Below are 19,721 nucleotides of genomic sequence, written 5' to 3'. Positions count from 1 at the left end.
ACTAGAGAAAGAGTGATTTGATAACACGATCTGTTAAAGATTCAACTTCTTCACATATTCAATGAAGGGAGTCCACACTCTACTGAATGTGTCACAGGAACCTTTCAGTGTATGTCTGATCTTTTCTATCTGAAGTAAAGATAGCACTTCCTGAATCCATCTCCTGAAGGGTGGGCATTTATTAGATTTCCAATTCATTAAGATGACCCTACGTGCTATGAGACTCCAGAATGCTACTGCTCTCTTTTGTGTATTTGTGGTATGCATGTCCAAGGGTGTGACTCCAAATATAGCAGTGAGTGGATTGGGTTTGAGGAATGTGTTGCATAAAGCTGAAAGACAGTCAAATATAGAAAGAGGACCAGGAATCAGCTAGGGAGAAACATGACCAGAACATGTGACCCAATGACACAGAGTTCCCACATCTGGGACAAATAGGGAGAACCGATGGATATATTTTTGCTAACCTGTCATTCGAGTAATGTACTCTGTGGAATACCTTAAATTGTATTCTTCTTCTTCTGGCCTGTTAAGTATGTTAACCCTATAAAGCCAAGTGTATCATATTTGATACACAAGTTTTTGAGACCTATACATCATCAGTGTGATATTTTTTTCCTGAAAAACCTGATGTATACATGTGTTGAAGAAAAAAAAACTGAGCAGCAAATTGCACAAAAATACAAGATATAGCAAAATTGGTATGCAGGTTCCACTGGTGGATCAGTCATTGCTGCGTGAAAACTTCATATCAGCAGATGTATGATGTTGTGTTATATGGAAAAAAATATTTTGCATGTTTGAGGAAAATGTTAAAAGAAAGTAAAGCCTTAAAAGGTTAAAAATGTTGGGTTTTATATGTTTTTGTTAGTTCAAGAAAAACAAACTGTGTGCAACAAATTGCACAAAAAGAACTGATGTATCAAATATGATACAAATTAGAATCATATATACCTATTGTTTTTGGATTTTTAAAAAATTATCTGTCAGCAGGTTCAATAAACACTCCAGTTTAAAAAAAAGAAGAATTTTCTGGCAATTATTTAATGGTTCAGGCTTTATAGGGTTAACCTTGCTGTAGCCTTTTTATTAATTTGACTTTGAGAACATTGATGAGTTTGTACTTATTTTGCACTTTCTATTACTCCTGCTCATTGCTCACTTCCTTAATCCCACTATCTTTGTGTTTCTTTGCAGCGGAGTGTGGAGGCACCATCAAGGACGAGTCTTCTGGTCGGATCCTGTCTCCAGGCTACCCGGCTCCATATGAACACAACCTGCACTGCATGTGGACCATTGAGGCGGCCCCTGGAAGCACTATTAGGTTTGAACACTCTTTGTTTCCTTGTTCGTACTCTCTAGTTTTCTGATTACATTGTTCTTTTCCAGGCTTTCTTTCTTTCAATCTACCACCTTTCAATATACTTCCAATTTAGCCCCACTTTTTGCAGTGGTATTCATCACTTTCACAGGCTGCTGTGTAATCAATCTCCAGTGGGCTGCTATTGGCCAATAGTTGAGTTACTACTGGGTGAAGGGAAAATGCCACCCCAGAGAGTGTTTATATGCTTTACTTTTCCGAATTTGATTAAAGGGAAGCAAGCAAAATCCTGCAAGATGAATGGTTTTGGTTAAAGGTTTTTCATTGATATCTTTCCAAAAACCTTAAACTTGAGGTTGTTCTCTTGCATTGTATTTATTTATTTATTGTTTGTTCCCTGTATATTGTATTGAAGATATTTTCGCCATGATTTGTCAATCCAGTCCTGATGGCCTGCCATGGTCAAGCAGCTCATCTTGTCAGGGTTGTAGTAGTCTGACTCACTAGATGAAGACTGTCGGGATGATTCTGCCACTGGCAGCTTATATATGAGGGCATTCTCCTCCCATTTAACCCTTTATCAGGCAAAGAACTATATTTGGTAACTTCAGGTAATATTTTGAGAAAAAAGTTGCAAATTTACTAGATTAAAGTGGCAAATCTACAAGAAAAGAAGTCACAGATTTAAGAGATTTAAAGTGGTGAATCTGCGCAAAAAAAAGTCCCAGATTTACAAGAAAAAAGTGGGGAAAAAACAACTTTTTTTTTTCTCCCTTTAACCCTTAATAGGACACTCATTGAAATACTTGCAAATTCCAAATTTCAACCCTAGAGAATATTGGAGGATATTACATACTGTCAGAATGTGTAAAAAAAACATACGAAATAATATTTTGAGAAAAAAGTTTACGAGATTAAAGTGGCAAATCTACGAGAAAAAAATGTACAGATTTATGAGATATAAAGTGGTGAATCTGGGAGAAAAAAGTTGCTTTTTTCCCACTTTTTTCTCGTAAATCTGCGACTTTTTTTCTTGTAGATTTGCCACTTTAATCTAGTAAATTTGCAACTTTTTTCTCGAAATATTACCTGACTCTAACTACCAAATATAGTTCTTTGCCTGATAAAGGGTTAACACTGCCCAAGAGGATTCTGATTTGTTTAAAGACAAACAATCAAGTTGGAGCGTTTGTTCCCCTTACCGGGTATTTCATTTTTATTCAGTGATGGTCATGCTGTGGTCATACACCCCAAAGAGACACACCTGTGGTCGTTTTGGGGGACACAGCCATCAGCTTTGCACCCGTGTTGTGTTGGTGACATTTTCTTAGTTGCATTTTTGACTCAAGTAGTGGAACTTTGGGAATAATTAGCTTCATGCTTCAGCTTCCACCACCTATAGCGATGGTGCTCCCATCCGGTTCTATTTGCCTTTCTCCATTGACTCTGCGTGCCCTCATGCATGCTTATTTTGTATTCATACATTAAATAGATAATATTAGTACATTCATTCATGTATGCAAATGTTTGTTTGTGGATATGCTCATTCCTGTGGCTTTCAGGGGAGAAAACAGAGACAATAGAACAGTGTCACTGATGCAAACAGCCAATTATTTAATTAGATGTTATTGTTGCGCTTAATGAAACAACCCACTTTTCTTTACCTCACCTCTTCTAACCCAGACCCACCCCAACAACCCACACACAAGACAAAAGTTAGATTGATATTTCCTTCTTTCCTTCAATAATGGCTTATTTTCTTTCTTTTTTTTAACATACAGCAGTTTAATTCAGACAACCAATGTATTATTTACATTTGACATAGCCTTAACCTCAAAAGAAGAAGAATAAAGGATTAAAACCTCCATTTATTTAATGTACCCAGTGTTGCATGACAGAGGAAAATATTGTTGGAACCATTTGTTCCCCCTAATTCCCCTTGTTTTTAATTTGTCAATAAAAACACTTAAGTGACCTGAGATCATTTTGAACCATGACAGTGCAAATAGGCTTTAAACATTTTGAGAAGTCAGGGATGGGACAACATACAACTTGGTAAATGCACTTACATACTTACACTTACATATCGCTTTTATCCAAAACGCTTTAGACTACACACTGCGCTCATTCACCTGTTCACACACACATTCATACTGGTGTAAGAGGCGACCAGGGCACACTGGTGCCACCTGCCACCATTGGGAATTCATTCACACCCCGATGAACGCAGCATCGGGAGCAATTTGGGGTTCAGGATCTTGCTCAAGGATACTTTAACATGTAGGCTGCCATGGTCGGGGATCGAACCACCATAAGAAACACAAAATAAGTGCATCATATTTCCCATTATTGGGAAAATTGTAAACCCTGTGAGTGACTTAGAAAACTTTCTAGCTCACTAATGTACAGATCAATTTTGAATTGCCTCCAAGTGGTTATTCCCAAAATCCTTAGCTTGTTTCCATGGCTGAAGGCTGAACTTATCTATTGTATCCCCTATAAAAAACATAAACTATAAACTGTATGTATGGAATTCATATGGATCCCAAACTAAAGAATGACACAAAAGATGAGTGAAAGTTCAACAAAGAGTCTTGTTTGTAAGATTACAGAATGTTTAGGAGCCTTTTTAACAAGATAAATATTGTGATGATATGTGGAATCACAATCATTTTGGCCTGGATAACTTTAAATTAAATGTTTATATCATCCCATACCTATTGTTAGTCCATTATATGTTCATCTAATATTCCCTTATCCATTTGTAAATGTTTAACCAACCCTCTCTTTCTATTGTCTAGTTTAAAGAATAGCTTTGCTTCGTTGATTCCAGCTTGTTAGAGGCATTATTGTCCGCTCGACACTAAAACAAGAACCGGTTCCTATTTAAATCTGCACATATTTAGACACTAAGCTCACAGTTTCCTTTTACTAATGACTGGTAATATTTGCTGTTCTTATTGAAGTGTTGCTCAGAGGGATCCTCAGAGGTTTCTTTCTGACCTTCCATTTATAAGTCTGGCTGAACCTTTGTACGGTGTTCTCCATGTACAAAACATTGGTTTTATTTGCAAATCTATTATCCAAAAAAGCCTTATTTGTAAAAAATGAATTATCTAAAAGAATGAAACACCATTCACAAATACAGCTGTCCTCTTAGCCATCTTATTTTATTTTTGTTTCTTTTATTTAATTGTGAATCACTCTGCTCTTGAAAGCTACTCTACTATAAATACTCTACTTAAGTGGTAGTGCATATATAGATACAGTAGATAGATCATCCAAGGCTAAACTCTGTTTGTAGTGCATACTTTACCTTGAGAATACTGGTGCCTTAACCTTTGTTATTTTACTCTTATTCTCTATCCATTAAGTTCCTTACTACTGCAGACATGAGTCAGTCATATATCAGCCTGCTTATGATATCTGCCATGTTGCCACAGCATTGAAATGGTCATGTTTTCAGAATATTAACTGTGTTTATGCATTGTCATGAAGCAGCAACACAAACTAATAATAAGCTTGTAAGCCGAGGTACTTGAAGGAACAGTGCCTTTCAAAGAGAATACTGTTAAATCCATAAGCACATGTGTATGTGAAGAAACGTGTGGAAGAGTAAGAGTACACAATAGATTTAGCTTTAAGTAAGCTGACTGTAATCTCTCTCTTTTCATAAATTGGATTAGCTCTTCCTAATAATAATATAATAATATATGATAATCACACGCCAATCATAGTGAAACATTTGGTAACACTTTACAATAACCATCTAAGTAATGTTTATAGATGGTTTATAAACCAATTATTATTAACCATTAACAAAATTCTATTCATATTTAATCTTTAAATGTTTTCAAGCGATTTCTTAAAGGTATACGAATCATTTTGAAATCATTTACATACTTGTTAAAAATATGGTGTTAAAAATGTTATAATGAGTGTAAAGCTATTAATAAAGTAATGATTATGTTTGTTTATGGTAAAGAAATCTATTTGGCATTTATAAATTATAGTTCAACATCATTACATTTTCTATTCACCATTCTAAATGGCCTATATACGGTTTATAAATGATGATTAAACATTAATAAACTACCTGTTTACCATTTATAAATGGTCTATTTACCATCTATAAATGATGGTTATTGTAAAGTGTTACCAAACATTTATGACATTTATGAATCCTAGTGCTTTTACATACATTCTACAATCATGCTTCACCAATTAAAGGGCACAGCAATAACTCACAATTGAAAATATTTGTTTTCTGATACACTGTAAAAAAAGATAAACAACAGCTACTCAATAAAATTGAGGCAACAGATTGCACACAATATTATTAATTAAATCTAACTACGTCACAAGTTGAGTTAATAACAACTTAACAGGAAGTGCCTGTCAATTAAAAACAGACTAATTCTATTGTGTTGGATTCATTCAAAATTCTCTTGATTTATAATTACATACACATAAAGATTATATTTAATGTGATCAGAATAAGTAGATTGTATCTCAAACATTTTATATTAAAGTTACTTAAACAACTGCCTCAAAATCAAGGACGCATTTATATTTAATACATTTTATCAAATATATTAAGTAAAATGAAATGACTACAGAATCATTTATTACAGTGTACGGATATTTTGTATCTGCATTGTTTATGCTCTGTCAGGTTTTTTATACAGCTTCAGTTAGTTTAATCTGAAATCCAACATGCTTGAGTAAATGTAACAATAGAAACATGGCCTAATACTTTGAGACTGCACTGTGTACGTCTCCCTGTTCACTGTGTCATGTTATTTTTATAATATCTTACAGTTCTGTCTGCATGTATCTACTTGTGTGTGCACATGCTGTCCCATTGCTGTCTTTTTTGGTCATTTTGTGGTCAATTTGTGTATTTTGTGGTCGTTTTGTTTCCTTTTTTTGGTCATTTTGTTTCCTTTTTTTTGGTCATTTTGTGTCTTTTTAGTCATTTTGTGTCTTTTTTGGTCATTTTGTGTCTTTTTTGGTAAATTTGTGGGGGTTTTTTTTGTCATTTTGTGTCTTTTCTGGTCATTTTCTGGCTTTTTTCGGTCATTTCATGTCTTTTTTGATCATTTTGTGGTCAATTTGTGTCTTTTTTGGTCATTTTGGTTCCGGTTTTTGGTCATTTTGTTTCTTTTTTGGGTGATCTGAACTGTGCGTGATTCTGTTCAGTGAATGGGGGTCGCGGACAACATGCATGTTAAATTGGGGGTCGCCACTCAAAAAGGTTGAGAACCACTGTTTTAACCTTCCTGTCGTGTTCGGGTCAAATCTGACCGATTTCCATTTCGATCAATCATAAATATTGTGTTTTACATTTTATTGTCTCAAGGGCTTATGATATCCTCCACACTAGGCATTTGAACATATACAATTGCTGATCACTACTTTCATTGAATTTTGAGTTGTTTAGTCAACTTTGTAACACCTGTGGTGTTCCCGGTCAAAAATGACCGCCATAGGAAATGAATGGGTGACCCTAGATTGTGTTCATTCATCAGATAGTACACAATCACAAATCCACCACCACCACCACACGCACACACAAACACACCTACACGCACACGCACGCACACACACACACACTCCACCCCACGTGAACCCCTTTCAGACTGACCATGTGTCCTCTCTTTCCCGTGCTTATGTGCCTGTCCCCCTACGTGAACCACACCTTCCAGACTAAACGTGTAACACTTCAAAGTTACCAATTAGGTGTTTGTTATGGGAACCTGGCTCTTTCCCGGGCTAATGTGTCCATCCCCCCACGTGAACCACACTTTCGATACAAAACGTATGATATCTTCTCACAGATCCCCTATATATAGCTTGCTTGTGCATTGCTCTTATTTTACTCTGAACACAATGAGTCGGCGCCCGATCAGACGTTTTTCTGTCAGAGAGGCTCTTGACCTTTTTTTTCAAACTGATGAAGACGGGATTGGAGTTGAACCAGAAATAGAGGAGGATGTTTCAGAAATAGAAGACAACGATCCTGATTTTGATCCAGACCATCATGAGACCGAACAGTCAACAGATGGCGAGGAAGAGGCCCCTGAGGAAGAGGCACCTGGGGAAGAGGCCCCTGTGGAAGACACACCTGAGGTGACATTCCAGTCCAAGGATGGCAACTTGCTCTGGTATTCATCCCCCCAGGACAGAGGAGGCAGAGCAAGAGGGGAAAATATCATTAGGATGTCACCAGGGCCAACACGGTATGCAACATCTCGTGTGGATGACATCAAGTCCAGCGTCCAACTCTTTTTACCAGAGTCCATTGTGGAAATTATACTGGCGATGACAAACCTGGAAGGGGGGCGTGTGTTTGCGGACACATGGAAGGCCTTGGACCAGGTAGACCTCCAAGCCTACATGGGTCTGTTGATTCTAGCAGGAGTACATCGGTCCAACAATGAGGCTACAAAAAGTCTGTGGGATGCAGAGTCAGGGAGGCCTATATTCCAGTCAACTATGTCCCTGCAACAGTTTCATGTCCTCTCAAGAATTATCAGATTTGATGACATTTTTCTACAATAAATGTTAATTTTGGAATACAACTTTCAATTTCTGTGTCTATTCACTGCAGTTATTCATGTAACCAGTAGTCTGAGACATTGTTTACAGGTTAAAAGGGAGTTAAATACAATTTGGTGACGATCAATGGTTTTTGTGTTAATGTAAGGGCAGTTAAAACAGGCCGGTCAAATTTGACCGGGAGCACCAAAGTAAGGGGGGAGAAACGAACACGACACAAAGGTTAAATGCATTTATATTTAATACATTTTATCAAATATATTAAGTAAAATGAAATGACTACAGAATCATTTATTACAGAGTACAGATATTTTGTATCTGCATTGTTTATGCTCTGTCAGGTTTTTTTATACAGCTTCAGTTAGTTTAATCTGAAATCCAACATGCTTGAGTAACTGTAACAATAGAAACATGGCCTAATACTCTGAGACTGCACTGTGTACGTCTCCCTGTTCACTGTGTCATGTTATTTTTAAAATATCTTACAGTTCTGTCTGCATGTATCTACTTGTGTGTGCACATCTGACATCCCTAGGTCCCTCATGATTACTAGTTAAGGTTCATTAGTGCCTCCACTACCTCTGGGTCCCAGGCTTTCCTCTGCAAGGTATGCTCCATATCCATGCCTTTGATCCTACCCACGCAATTCATTATTGAGGAGAATTTGCAATGCATTAGCCCAGGGATTCCTTGTATATCAAATGGTGTAGCTGAAGGTAGCACACTAATGACAGCGTGCATCACAGAGTCCATGAGAGACCAAGAGTTGTTGCAGAGTGACACCAGATATCTAAAGAGCCTACGGACTAGTTTGCTGAGAGTTATTGATGGAGAGAGAATATAGGTGGGAGGCAGAGAGTGGCATGCAGACATTAGGAGATAATAACAATATAAAATGAATCGGAATGATAAGCGAGGCAATGAGCCATTTCACCGATGGAACATTCACTGGTTACAGCTACAGAGGTACAGATCTAGGCCACATGCTACACTGAACAATCAAGCCATAAGCATCCATCTTAAAATTAGTATTTAGCATTTAGTAATAAGCATGCCCTCTAATTTGAGACTTCCACTGCTGCAATACATGCTGTATTATGTGGGTTTTGATATGTGTTCGGTGTGGTGCTTTTGTGACTGTTGTTACCAAGGTAACAACAAGACCAACACAGTATGAGGAGAGCAGGAAGGTCATTGTAATTAGGTCCATGGTTAAACTTTGTACACAGGACATTATGGCCTTGGGGGATAAATAATTTGCTGATTCACCCTTGCATGAAATGTTAAATCACAAAGTAATATCTTTTAGTTTGGTTTTGCTTTTAAAGTGAAAATCATGGGAATAACTTTTCTTTTCAGTATGTGTATATACACTGCAAAAAAGCCAACTTGTATTTTTTGGCCTGAAACAGTAATTTAAGTTGGTAAAACTTGGAAATATAAATTATTGACATTTAGGGCAATAATGTAAGTTAGCACAACAAAGGAAGCCAGTTGTCTGCTCAAAAACAAGTTGGTGAGTTGTTGTTACTTATATCTTTAAGTTGGGGTTCACAACAAGGGACAATAGTTCGAAAGCTAGCGGCTAACTGATGCTAGCGGCTAACTGATGCTAGCGACGCTGCTTGTTACAGCTACAAGAGTAGCCATTAGCGTATCAATGCTAACTCAAAATTGTGGTTGCAACATTAGCTGACATTTCATAGCAGCGTTACAATCGTGCCACTTCAGCACATTGCAGAAGTTAGCAGAAGTAAGGATTAAAAGTTATTACAATGTAAAATTATAAGTTAGTACAACTTACAGTTGAATTCAGAGTTGAGCAAACTCAAAAACAAAACTTAAAATATTTAGTTTAATTGTCCAACTTAAAATTTTATCGAAGTGTGTTCCCTTGAAATTTTGAGTTTACCCAACTTTTCTTTTTTTGCAGTGTATATATATTGCTATTTAATAAAAAAAAAAACCTGATAAGAATAAAAGCATTTCTTAGATTCATATGCCTATGATGGTGGCTGGATGGACTATAATGAAAATTGTTGAAGATGGTATCCAAATATCTGTCCACTGTTGTGGATCCCATGCATGCAGGTGGTTTAGTGTTTATTTTAGCTCGTCCTCTTTAACATTTTACTCGTACAGTTGAATGACTCATGGACAGACTCCCCGGCAGATCCAGATATTTAGATGCTATCTATCTATCCGGGAGCTCTAAAAATTGATGGCCAACAGAAAAAAATCAAAGCTATGTAAAGATTAAAGAGAGACGGATATGATGAAATCTGTGGCCTAGTGGCTGGAGGGCTCGTAACGGGAGGGTTGAACTCTCAAATGTACTCCAACATAAGCCTTAAAGGGAACATACAGTATTCAAAGTTATTATTTAGGCTGAACTTTCCCTTTAAGGAGCCATATAGTGTACCACTTTTCCAATGCAGTGCATTCTCCATTTGTCATGCTCTATCACAGAAATAGTGCCCTCAGTCTCAAATGAATATGCACATATATTTCACCGGGTTTGCACATCCCAAAACAACGTTTCATTTATAATGCATTTCCAGTGTGTGTGTGTGTGTGTGTGTGTGCGCGTGCTTCTTTATCTCCCTTAGAACCAATTTGAGTTTTTGACCACTCAAAATACTTTTTACAGAGTGAAGTTGTGCTGGCATCTCTGTGTTTCTGATAAGGCGGTAAGAATACGGGGTTGAGTTTCGGTCATTTTAAATTGGGTCCAGGTTAGAAAATCAAGATTGGTGATGGTGAAGAATAGTGTTGAGTGATAACGAATGAATGTGGGAAATGAACGGTGGAAGGATGTGTGTGTGTTATTTAACCTCTACTTTTATCTCACTGATTCATTTCCCAATTTTACACCTTTTCCTGCCTGAAAATAATTGCAAATTTTCTTTTATCTGCATGATAACGCTGCTTACATGTTATTACATCATGTGCTTGGCGGTACATGAAGTGGTGGAGCTCAGGTTAAGGTGTGAAGACAAGTCTCATGTGTTGCTTGTACTGTCTGATGGTGCTTGGCGTTTTTTAGAGCAGCTATTCTCAACCGTGGGGTCGGGACCCCAATTGGGGTCGCGAGATGATTTCTGGGGGTCGCCAAATCATTTTGGAAGTCAGCTCTGTCTCCACTGCGTTAAAGTGTTCATGTGGTCATGTGTTTTAGTCTTTTTGGTCACTTAATGTCTTTTTTTGGTCATTTTGTGTGTTTTTTGGTCATTTTGTGTGTTTTTTTTGTAATTTTGTGTCTTTTTTGGTCATTTTGTGGTCAATTTGTGTATTTTGTGGTCATTTTGTTTCCTTTTTTTGGTCATTTTGTTTTCTTTTTTTTGGTCATTTTGTGTCTTTTTAGTCATTTTGTGTCTTTTTTGGTCATTTTGTGTCTTTTTTGGTACATTTTTGTCTTTTCTGGTCATTTTGTGTCTTTTCTGGTCATTTTCTGCCTTTTTTCAGTCATTTTATCTCTTTTTTGATCATTTTGTGGTCAATTTGTGTCTTTTTTGGTCATTTTGGTTCCGTTTTTTGGTCATTTTGTTTCTTTTTTGGGTGATCTGAACTGTGCGTGATTCTGTTCAGTGAATGGGGGCAACATGCATGTTAAATTGGGGGTCGCGACTCAAAAAGGTTGAGAACCACTGTTTTAAAGCACATGGTATGGATGTGTCTCCGTGATGGATGATCCCACAGGGACAGTCTCACAGAGGCCACCTCCACACATACTGATGAGGTTAGTGCTCATGGTGACATTGGCTTCATACACACAATCTCAATTAGTTATAAAAAGTGAAGTGTATGTTTGCTCAACATCTCTCTTCTTCTTCATCCCCTCATACCACACACACACACATCCATACACCCCCCCACATACTGACTTATTTATCATCTTCATGCACACATCCACGTACACAGAAGACTCCCCACAGGACTTGTGATTGCAGCTCGACTGTTTTGTATTCATATGAGAGAGTCTCCACACTCTCTATTTCTCTCTCTGTTTCTCTCGTATGAATACAAAATAATTTAGGCAGAATCAAAAGAGACCTGAGAAATCTTTTCCATCCCTCCCTTCCTCATCCCGTCTCCTCGCGGCCATTCCTCTGACACTTGATTAAGCTGTTGTATCTCATTAAGAAGGGGACAAGAGTAAAGGAGAGCCCTTAGCCGTCAACTTCAAAACATGGCTTTCTGTGATTCTACAAAACGCTACCTGCACCTCATTTCATATTCATGGCTGAGAAATACAGTGATTCCGCTTCTCGCAACCTGGAGTTTTCCTCACTGATGTACCCCACCCACTCCTCTCCACCTCACGCCACCCAGGCTTTTGTGTTAAGTGGAGAAGTTGTCTTTAAATGGACTTTCCCCACTGGAAGCTCACACTTACTCTGCTTTGTTCCTCTGCAGTGAGCATCTTCGGATGACTAGCCGTGAAGCATTTTGTCTGCATTTAACAAGTGTGAACCTGTGCACACACACTGCTGTCCAGTGGCGGTTCTAGACCAATTTTACTGTGGGGGCCAAGGAGGGGCCAGTGTTTAATCAGAGGGGCACATTAGCACATGAAAAAATCTGTGAATGTCTTGAAAAAGACACAAAATGACCAAAAAAGACACAAAATGAGAAGACAGAATAACGAAAAAAAACCCACAGAAGACATAAAAATGACAAAAAAGACACAAAATAACAAAAAAAGACACAACAGACACAAAATTACCAAAAAAAAGACACACAAATGACCAAAAAATCATAAAGCATGCTTGCAAAGCAAGAAAAATAGGGAATGACTATAAATATAAATACAACCAACAGGATAGATATATTTCATTAAAAGTGTAATCTGCATGCCCCTCATGTGTTCAACCATAAACTGTTTATCAGGCTTCTGTCATTTCATATCTTGATAATGATATATATCACAATTTAGCATGTTTTCTGGTAGTTCAATCTATAAATGTATTTGAAATAACCACATGGTTTTGTATACTGCTGTGTGAATGAAATTATTGGAAATTGAAAAGTACTGAGTATTCTTCAAAATTAACACAACAGTTTCAAGTAAAGCTCTAGAGCAAAAATATCATATAAATTATCATATTGAATTAAAGCCCAGGCCTACTGTATATATATAGATGGACGACAACACAGCTGCCCAAAAGAGAAGTCAAAACCATAGACTGTATATGAATAATGGACGTAGTCACCGTGACGTCACCCGTTGGTTTGTGGCCCGTTGGAAGCATCAAGTTCGCCATTTTGCGTCGCCATCTTGTTTCCGATACAGGAAGCAGACCATATTTGGACTGTGGAGGAGGAGAGGGATCTGATCACTGACTACAGCCTCTCTACACCTCAACCTGACTGAGAGAAGCCGCTGCTAATTCATGTTAGCATTAGCTGGAGCATTAACTGGGATGTTAGTTTTGGCTAGCAAAAAAACAAAAACAAAATGTTTGTTACTGACCTCAGAAAACTGAGCAGCGACTCCTTGGAGTGTCTGTTAGTCCAACCAAACACTGAACAAGACATTTAATGAACAAAACGTTCAAATAAACTGTCATTGAGTGAAAATACAGTGAAAGGGTCAAAGTTATGAGACCAAATCAGTAAACGTCCTTTTTTTAACATATATAACGTTATATATAACTTTATTGACAAGTTGCCATGGTTACGCATTGCTCTGCTTTTCTCGGTCACGGTCTGTGTGTTTGACTAAAACCTCTGAGTGAAAGTAAGACAAAGAAGGATGGATTTTTAAATAGCATTATCAACATCTTGCTACCCTCCTGCATGGCTCTTATCCTTTCACCATCTTCTATTTTTCACTATCTTCTTATCCCGCCCCTCAGCCTTCACTTTCAGAAAGTGACAAGGAGAGATAGGCTATTTAGATCTTGTATAAAAGGAACCAATTATCCTAACATGCAGCCCACGTCCATCCTATCCATCCGACTGCTCAGCACAAATCCCTCCATCCTTCAGAGCTTCTCCTGCTCTCCATCAACCTCTTATCCTGCTGCCATCATCCTCTTCTTCCAGCAACCCGGCTAATGATTAACGCCGCTCTTGTTTTTGTTCCCTCCCTCACCTTCTGCTTTCCTTACACGCAACTCTTGCTTTCCACCCACCTTTCCATCTTTCCTTTTAACACATAAATCAGGAAGTAGAACATGATGCCACTGGGCGTCTGACAGTCCTGAAGGTTGCATTAGAACAAGAGATCCGTCAGCACCGAGCCAACACGTGATTCCTACATTACTCATGCAAATCCCCAGACCCATCTTTTACTCACTCACATCCTCAATGCTGACTCATGCACACACGTGTGTTAAAGTGTTCATGTGTTTTAGTCTTTTTGGTCATTTTGTGTCTTTTTTGGTCATTTTGTGTAATTTTTTTAATCATTTTGTGGTCATTTTGTGTCTTTTTTGGTCATTTTGTTTCCTTTTTTTCGTCATTTTGTCTTTTTTTTTGTCATTTTGTGTTTTTTTTTTGGTCATTTTGTTTCTTTTTTGGGTAATTTTGTGTCTTTTTTGTCATTTTTTGTCTTTTTTGGTCATTTTGTGGGGTTTTTTTGTCATTTTGTGTCTTTTTTGATCATTTTGTGGTCAATTTGTGTCTTTTTTGGTCATTTTGTTTCCTTTTTTCGTCATTTTGTGTCTTTTTTTGTCATTTTGTGTTTTTTTTGTAATTTTTTTTCTTTTTTGGGTAATTTTTGTCTGTTTTTGGTCATTTTTTGTCTTTTTTTGTCATTTTGTGTTGTTTTTTGTAATTTTGTGTCTTTTTTGATCATTTTGTGGTCAATTTGTGTCTTTTTTGGTCATTTTGTTTCCTTTTTTCGTCATTTTGTGTCTTTTTTGTCATTTTGTGGTTTTTTTTGGTAATTTTGTTTCGTTTTTGGGTAATCTTGTGTCTTTTTTTGTAATTTTTTGTCTTTTTTGGTCATTTTGTGTCTTTTTTTGGTCATTTTGTTTCCTTTTTTCGTCATTTTGTGTCTTTTTTGTCATTTTGTGGTTTTTTTTGGTAATTTTGTTTCGTTTTTGGGTAATCTTGTGTCTTTTTTTTTGTAATTTTTTGTCTTTTTTGGTTATTTTGTGTCTTTTTTGGTCATTTTGTGTCTTTTTTGATCTTTTACTCACTCACATCCTCAATGCTGTCTCATGCACACACTGTACATATATTAAAAAAACATGTTTTACTCATGCTGACAAATCCTGTGAACACATCCCCATACCGTGTCCAGGGGGACGGGGAGGTAGAGCAGAGGTAAAAGGGTCGTAGTACCTCAGGGTTTCATAACAGCATTTCCATAACAAGCATCCGGCTGCCTGAGGCTCTTACATGACAGGGACGGAGGCCTTTGAACATAAGCTTTGGTCCCTGGAATTTGAGGGACTAGCCACGATGGCAGAGAGAGATTATGCTGCTGTAACTCTCAACAGAATTTAATTAAATTTATATTACAATGTTGTACTATACCTGCACTGGTATTTGAGTTATATGAGAAATCGTGCACAACTTCTGAAATGAGAACTGCAGAATATCAAACACTTTTTACTGATTTGATTGTTTAAGTTTACTCCTGCAATATCTAATATTTTGTTATTACTTTATTTGTCTATTTTATGTTATCTATTGGACTTTTTTCTAGCAATTCCCACCCCCACACTTACCAGAAAAGAAATACTAAAGTTGAGCCAACTTTAGATGAATTCCATTTTTTGTTGATTTTTTAAAAATATGTAGCTTGTTAACATCATCTATGCAAGAAAGAGATTGAATATGTTTCACCTGAATTTGATATGTTTTTGTAGATTTACTTTCAAGCACCTCTTATTATGTGATTTTTGCGTGCCAGGTGAACAAAAAGCAGTAGCGTTTCCATGAGCACCACCGCCTTGTGTGGTAAAGATCTTGATTTGGCTAACATGAGCATTTATTTTAAAAGCAAATGAAACAAATACACAACTTATTTTAAATACATTCTTTCTGCATAGCCATGAGAGAGTGTATCTATTAGTGGCTATGTCAGATTAGTAGGTGTAATACGATGATGGAAAAAAACAAACTTCGATACATATTGATGTAAAAAAAAACATGTCCCCCACTATATTTCATGAATAAAATAAACATTTTAGAGGGACAATGGTAAGTTTTGAATACTTTCAAATCCCACAGTTCTCTCTGTCTGTTAAGACAGCTATTCTCAACCTTGGGGTCGGGACCCCAATTGGGGTCGCAAGATGATTTCTGGGGGTCGCCAAATCATTTTGGAAGTCAGCTCTGTCTCCACTGTGTTAAAGTGTTCATGTGTTAATGTGTTTTTTGTCATTTTGTGTCTTTTTTGGTCATTTTGTGTCTTTTTTTTTTATCATTTTGTGGTCAATTTGTGTCTTTTTTGGTCATTTTGTGTCTTTTTTGGTCATTTTGTGTCTTTTTTTGGTCATTTTTTGTCTTTTTTGTCATTTTGTGTCTTTTTTGGTCATTTTGTGTCTTTTTTTGGTCATTTTTTGTCTTTTTTGGTCATTTTGTGTCTTTTTTGTCATTTTGTGGTCCATTTGTGTCTTTTTTGTGTCTTTTTTTGGTCATTTTGTTTCTTTTTTGTGTGATCTAAACTGTGCGTGTGAGATTCTGTTCAGTTAGCAGGGGTCACGGACAACATGCATGTTAAATTGGGGGTCGCGACTCAAAAAGGTTGAGAACTACTGTGTTAAGAGACCAAGGTTGACACATGTTTTAGCCCCTTTTAGCTTTTTTTTTACGTCACAAAAGACTCATCCAGACAGTATCTTCTCACTGATAGTCTCATTTGCTTAAGTAGATCATAGAGAGGCATCAGTATTAAAAACAGTAAACGTGGCATCTGCAAAAAACGTTGTGCACCTTGTACTTGGGAGCTGCGAAGGAGAACCACTGTCTTCTATTGGTGCATTTCAGGGTCAGTTGCCTTTAAGGAGCACTTTAAAGGCAGTAGTTGCTGAAGAAGAATCACTTTCTCACCCACATTTTTGGATTCAAACCACTGAGTTGCTGACACCACTCTTTAAGCTGCTTTCACCCTAAACAAAAGGAATGGCGTCTTCTCTAACTCTTAATAGACTAAACCCTTTGGGGTTTGAATCTCTGTGCCACAAGAGAAAACACAGATGTGTGTGTGTGTGTGCTTTGTAATTTAAGTTTAGTTGTCTTTGAGGCTACTGATCTCCTCCAACAGCTCATATGTATTAGTAGTTATGTCTTCTGTTTCTTTTCATTTGCAATGTAATTATTTTCATTCAGCTTTGAATGATTACAGTATATAACAGGGTATTAACTATGCTTCAGTGGGAATGGCTACAAAGAATAGGATTAGTATTTATGCTAGTTCTTCCACGGTGAAAGTTTGAAAAATGCGATGCGCTGCTCTGCAGAGATAACAAGGTTAATGTGTGAACCGTATGTATGCTCGTCTCTCTCGCCGCATCTGTTTACCAGGCGAGGATGCTTATAATGCAGCGTACCCTTCAAATACACCTATCAGTGTACATTTGTGTGAGTGTGTACCCGTGCGCCTGTCTGCATCATTGTTTGTTTTATGTGCACTTTTTTCCACAAGCCTTGCGACAGGACTTGTCAAGTAGGTTATGTACAGTATCCACACTCACAGCACATTGTTGAGTAGCCTCTGGCTTCTGCTCACACATCAGACAGTATGGGAATCGGAGTCTGACACCAATTATGCAGAAACGGTGGGAACTTGTTGCTAAACCCGACATATCAGTGAGTTGCTGTTTCTCCTCTGCATCATCTGTAGCTTAAGGCTGTATGTGTGAGTGTATGTGTGTGTGTGTAAAGGGAAGAGGATACTAAAAGACCACAAGTACCATGATTTCCTTTGGATGACTGGAACAGAGATTACCATTCAACGCATCGAATTCGAAATGATATTTTGAGAGAATGAATACTGGACAGATTTATAAAAAGCTAACAGCGGCACTGCAAGATTGTCGTCCTGTTGAGGAGGTTGCAGACAAAAGCCCCTGATCAGACAAATCAACGCTCTCATCAGTGAGGTGATGATCACTATGTATGAATTTCAGACGCCTGAGGGATGTCTAGCAGGTTAAATATCTTAACCGCTCAGCAAGTCCATATCCTGAATTGTGGAAATGTATTTAATCAGCAATGACAGCGCCGGAAGGAGTCCAAGAACCTGCAGCAGAATATCAGAAGGCATAGCTATGAGACAGGCTCCTCTATGTGCCGAGAACCAGGAAATGGAGGAAAATTTAGCAGAACTTTGGCAGTAACATCGATGTTATTAGTGCACAAACAACTTGGATTGCTGGCATTTTGATGAGTAAGTGCCATGGGTTAAGTTTTAGTCCAATGGAGCACTAAGCATAGTACAAATAGTGCAAATTTCTTTTCTTTTTCCATCTGTGTAGATGATGAGTGAAGGTGATGAGTAAAGCGCTGGGTCTTTACTCTCTTGTTAAAGATTGAGAAGGACTCAGCAGATCATTCCACCACCAGGGAACTACACTGTAAAAAAAAAAATCTGTTTAATTTACGGTAAAATACCGGCAGCTGTGGTTGCCAGAACTTCACCGTTAGAAATACAGTGAGCATATGTAAATGTAAATATCAGCAAAAAAAACTGTAATTTATACTGAATAATCCCATTACTTTCAGGATAATTGTGTCATCATGGTATTTCTCCATTCATTTTACATGAAAATTGTTTATTTTTACAGCACAACTGTGTTTTCTACAGTTTATGACAGTAGAATTTAAATGATATGCTATTCTTTGATTTACAGTAATTAAAAGTATCTACTACGGTGATGTACAATGTTCAATTTTATGACCTATTTCTGATGCAATTTGACAGTGTTTTACTGTCATTTCTACAAACATTTTTGACAGTGTACAGCAGGGGTGTCAAACTCAAATACACAATGGGCCAAAATGTAAAACTTGAATAAAATCGCGGGCCAACATTGAACAAATAAACCTTTTAATATATACCAAACATGTTTTGCTTTAACATTAAATATGGAACCAGCAACGCTTATAAACATACAATATATAACTAAATAGTGCAGACATGCTAAATCAAATTTCAAATAAAAAACACATCAATGTCATTAATTTATTAAATAAAAATTAAATAAAAATCGTATGCCTCTTTTCTATTTGCGTCCTTCTGATTTAAATATCAAAATAAAGTTTTTCAACTGGTTAATACATTTAAAAATAAAATAACAATAATAAATCTAGTATATGCGGTAAATGCGCCGTATAATACCGGCGGGTCAGCTTTTATAGTACAATAATATAATAATTTGGTATTGGCTCGCGGGCCAAATAAAATTACACTGCGGGCCAAATTTGGCCCGCGGGCCAGAGTTTGACACCCCTGGTGTACAGAGTAGAGTCTAGTTAGGGCCCTGTGGAGACGGAGGAGCCTTTTGCTGGAGAAGTATAGTGAGCGGGAGGGTTTGTGGACCTGAATATAGGTGTTCAGGTAGGAAGGAGCTGCTCTAGTTGCTGTTTTGTAGACAAGAGAGGGTTTTGAATTTGATGCAGGCTGCAACTGGGAGCCAGAGCAGAGAGACAAGTGATGGAGTTTCTCTCGCGTGATCTTGCGTCTTTTTCTGTATCACTTCATAAAACATAGTTTAGAGACCAAACAATGTTGTTTGTGATTCCTGGACTTCTGGTAAAAATGTATTGTAATGTGTGAGCCCAAGTCTGTGATAAACTACAACAACTTCAAGATGCTCCATTCTAAGACAGACAGTCTTAGATGTAATGTCTGCAACTTTCAGACTTTAAAAGTTTAGTG

The 19,721-nt window shown here is 37.3% G+C and overlaps 1 protein-coding gene across 1 annotated transcript in view; it reads left to right on the top strand.

Moving 5' to 3' along the window:
* The window catches only part of csmd2 (CUB and Sushi multiple domains 2), a 358,175-nt gene that overhangs the window by 218,903 nt on the left and 119,551 nt on the right, over positions 1 to 19,721 (top strand). The window contains exon 26 of the mRNA XM_059350192.1: positions 1,198 to 1,324. Coding sequence (XP_059206175.1) covers positions 1,198 to 1,324 — 127 coding nt within the window. The remainder of the gene's footprint in view (positions 1 to 1,197; positions 1,325 to 19,721) is intronic.

The sequence above is a fragment of the Centropristis striata genome, chromosome 14 (assembly GCF_030273125.1).
Source record: "Centropristis striata isolate RG_2023a ecotype Rhode Island chromosome 14, C.striata_1.0, whole genome shotgun sequence".
Lineage (NCBI taxonomy): Eukaryota > Metazoa > Chordata > Actinopteri > Perciformes > Serranidae > Centropristis > Centropristis striata.
This window is presented reverse-complemented; position numbering and strand designations above follow the sequence as displayed.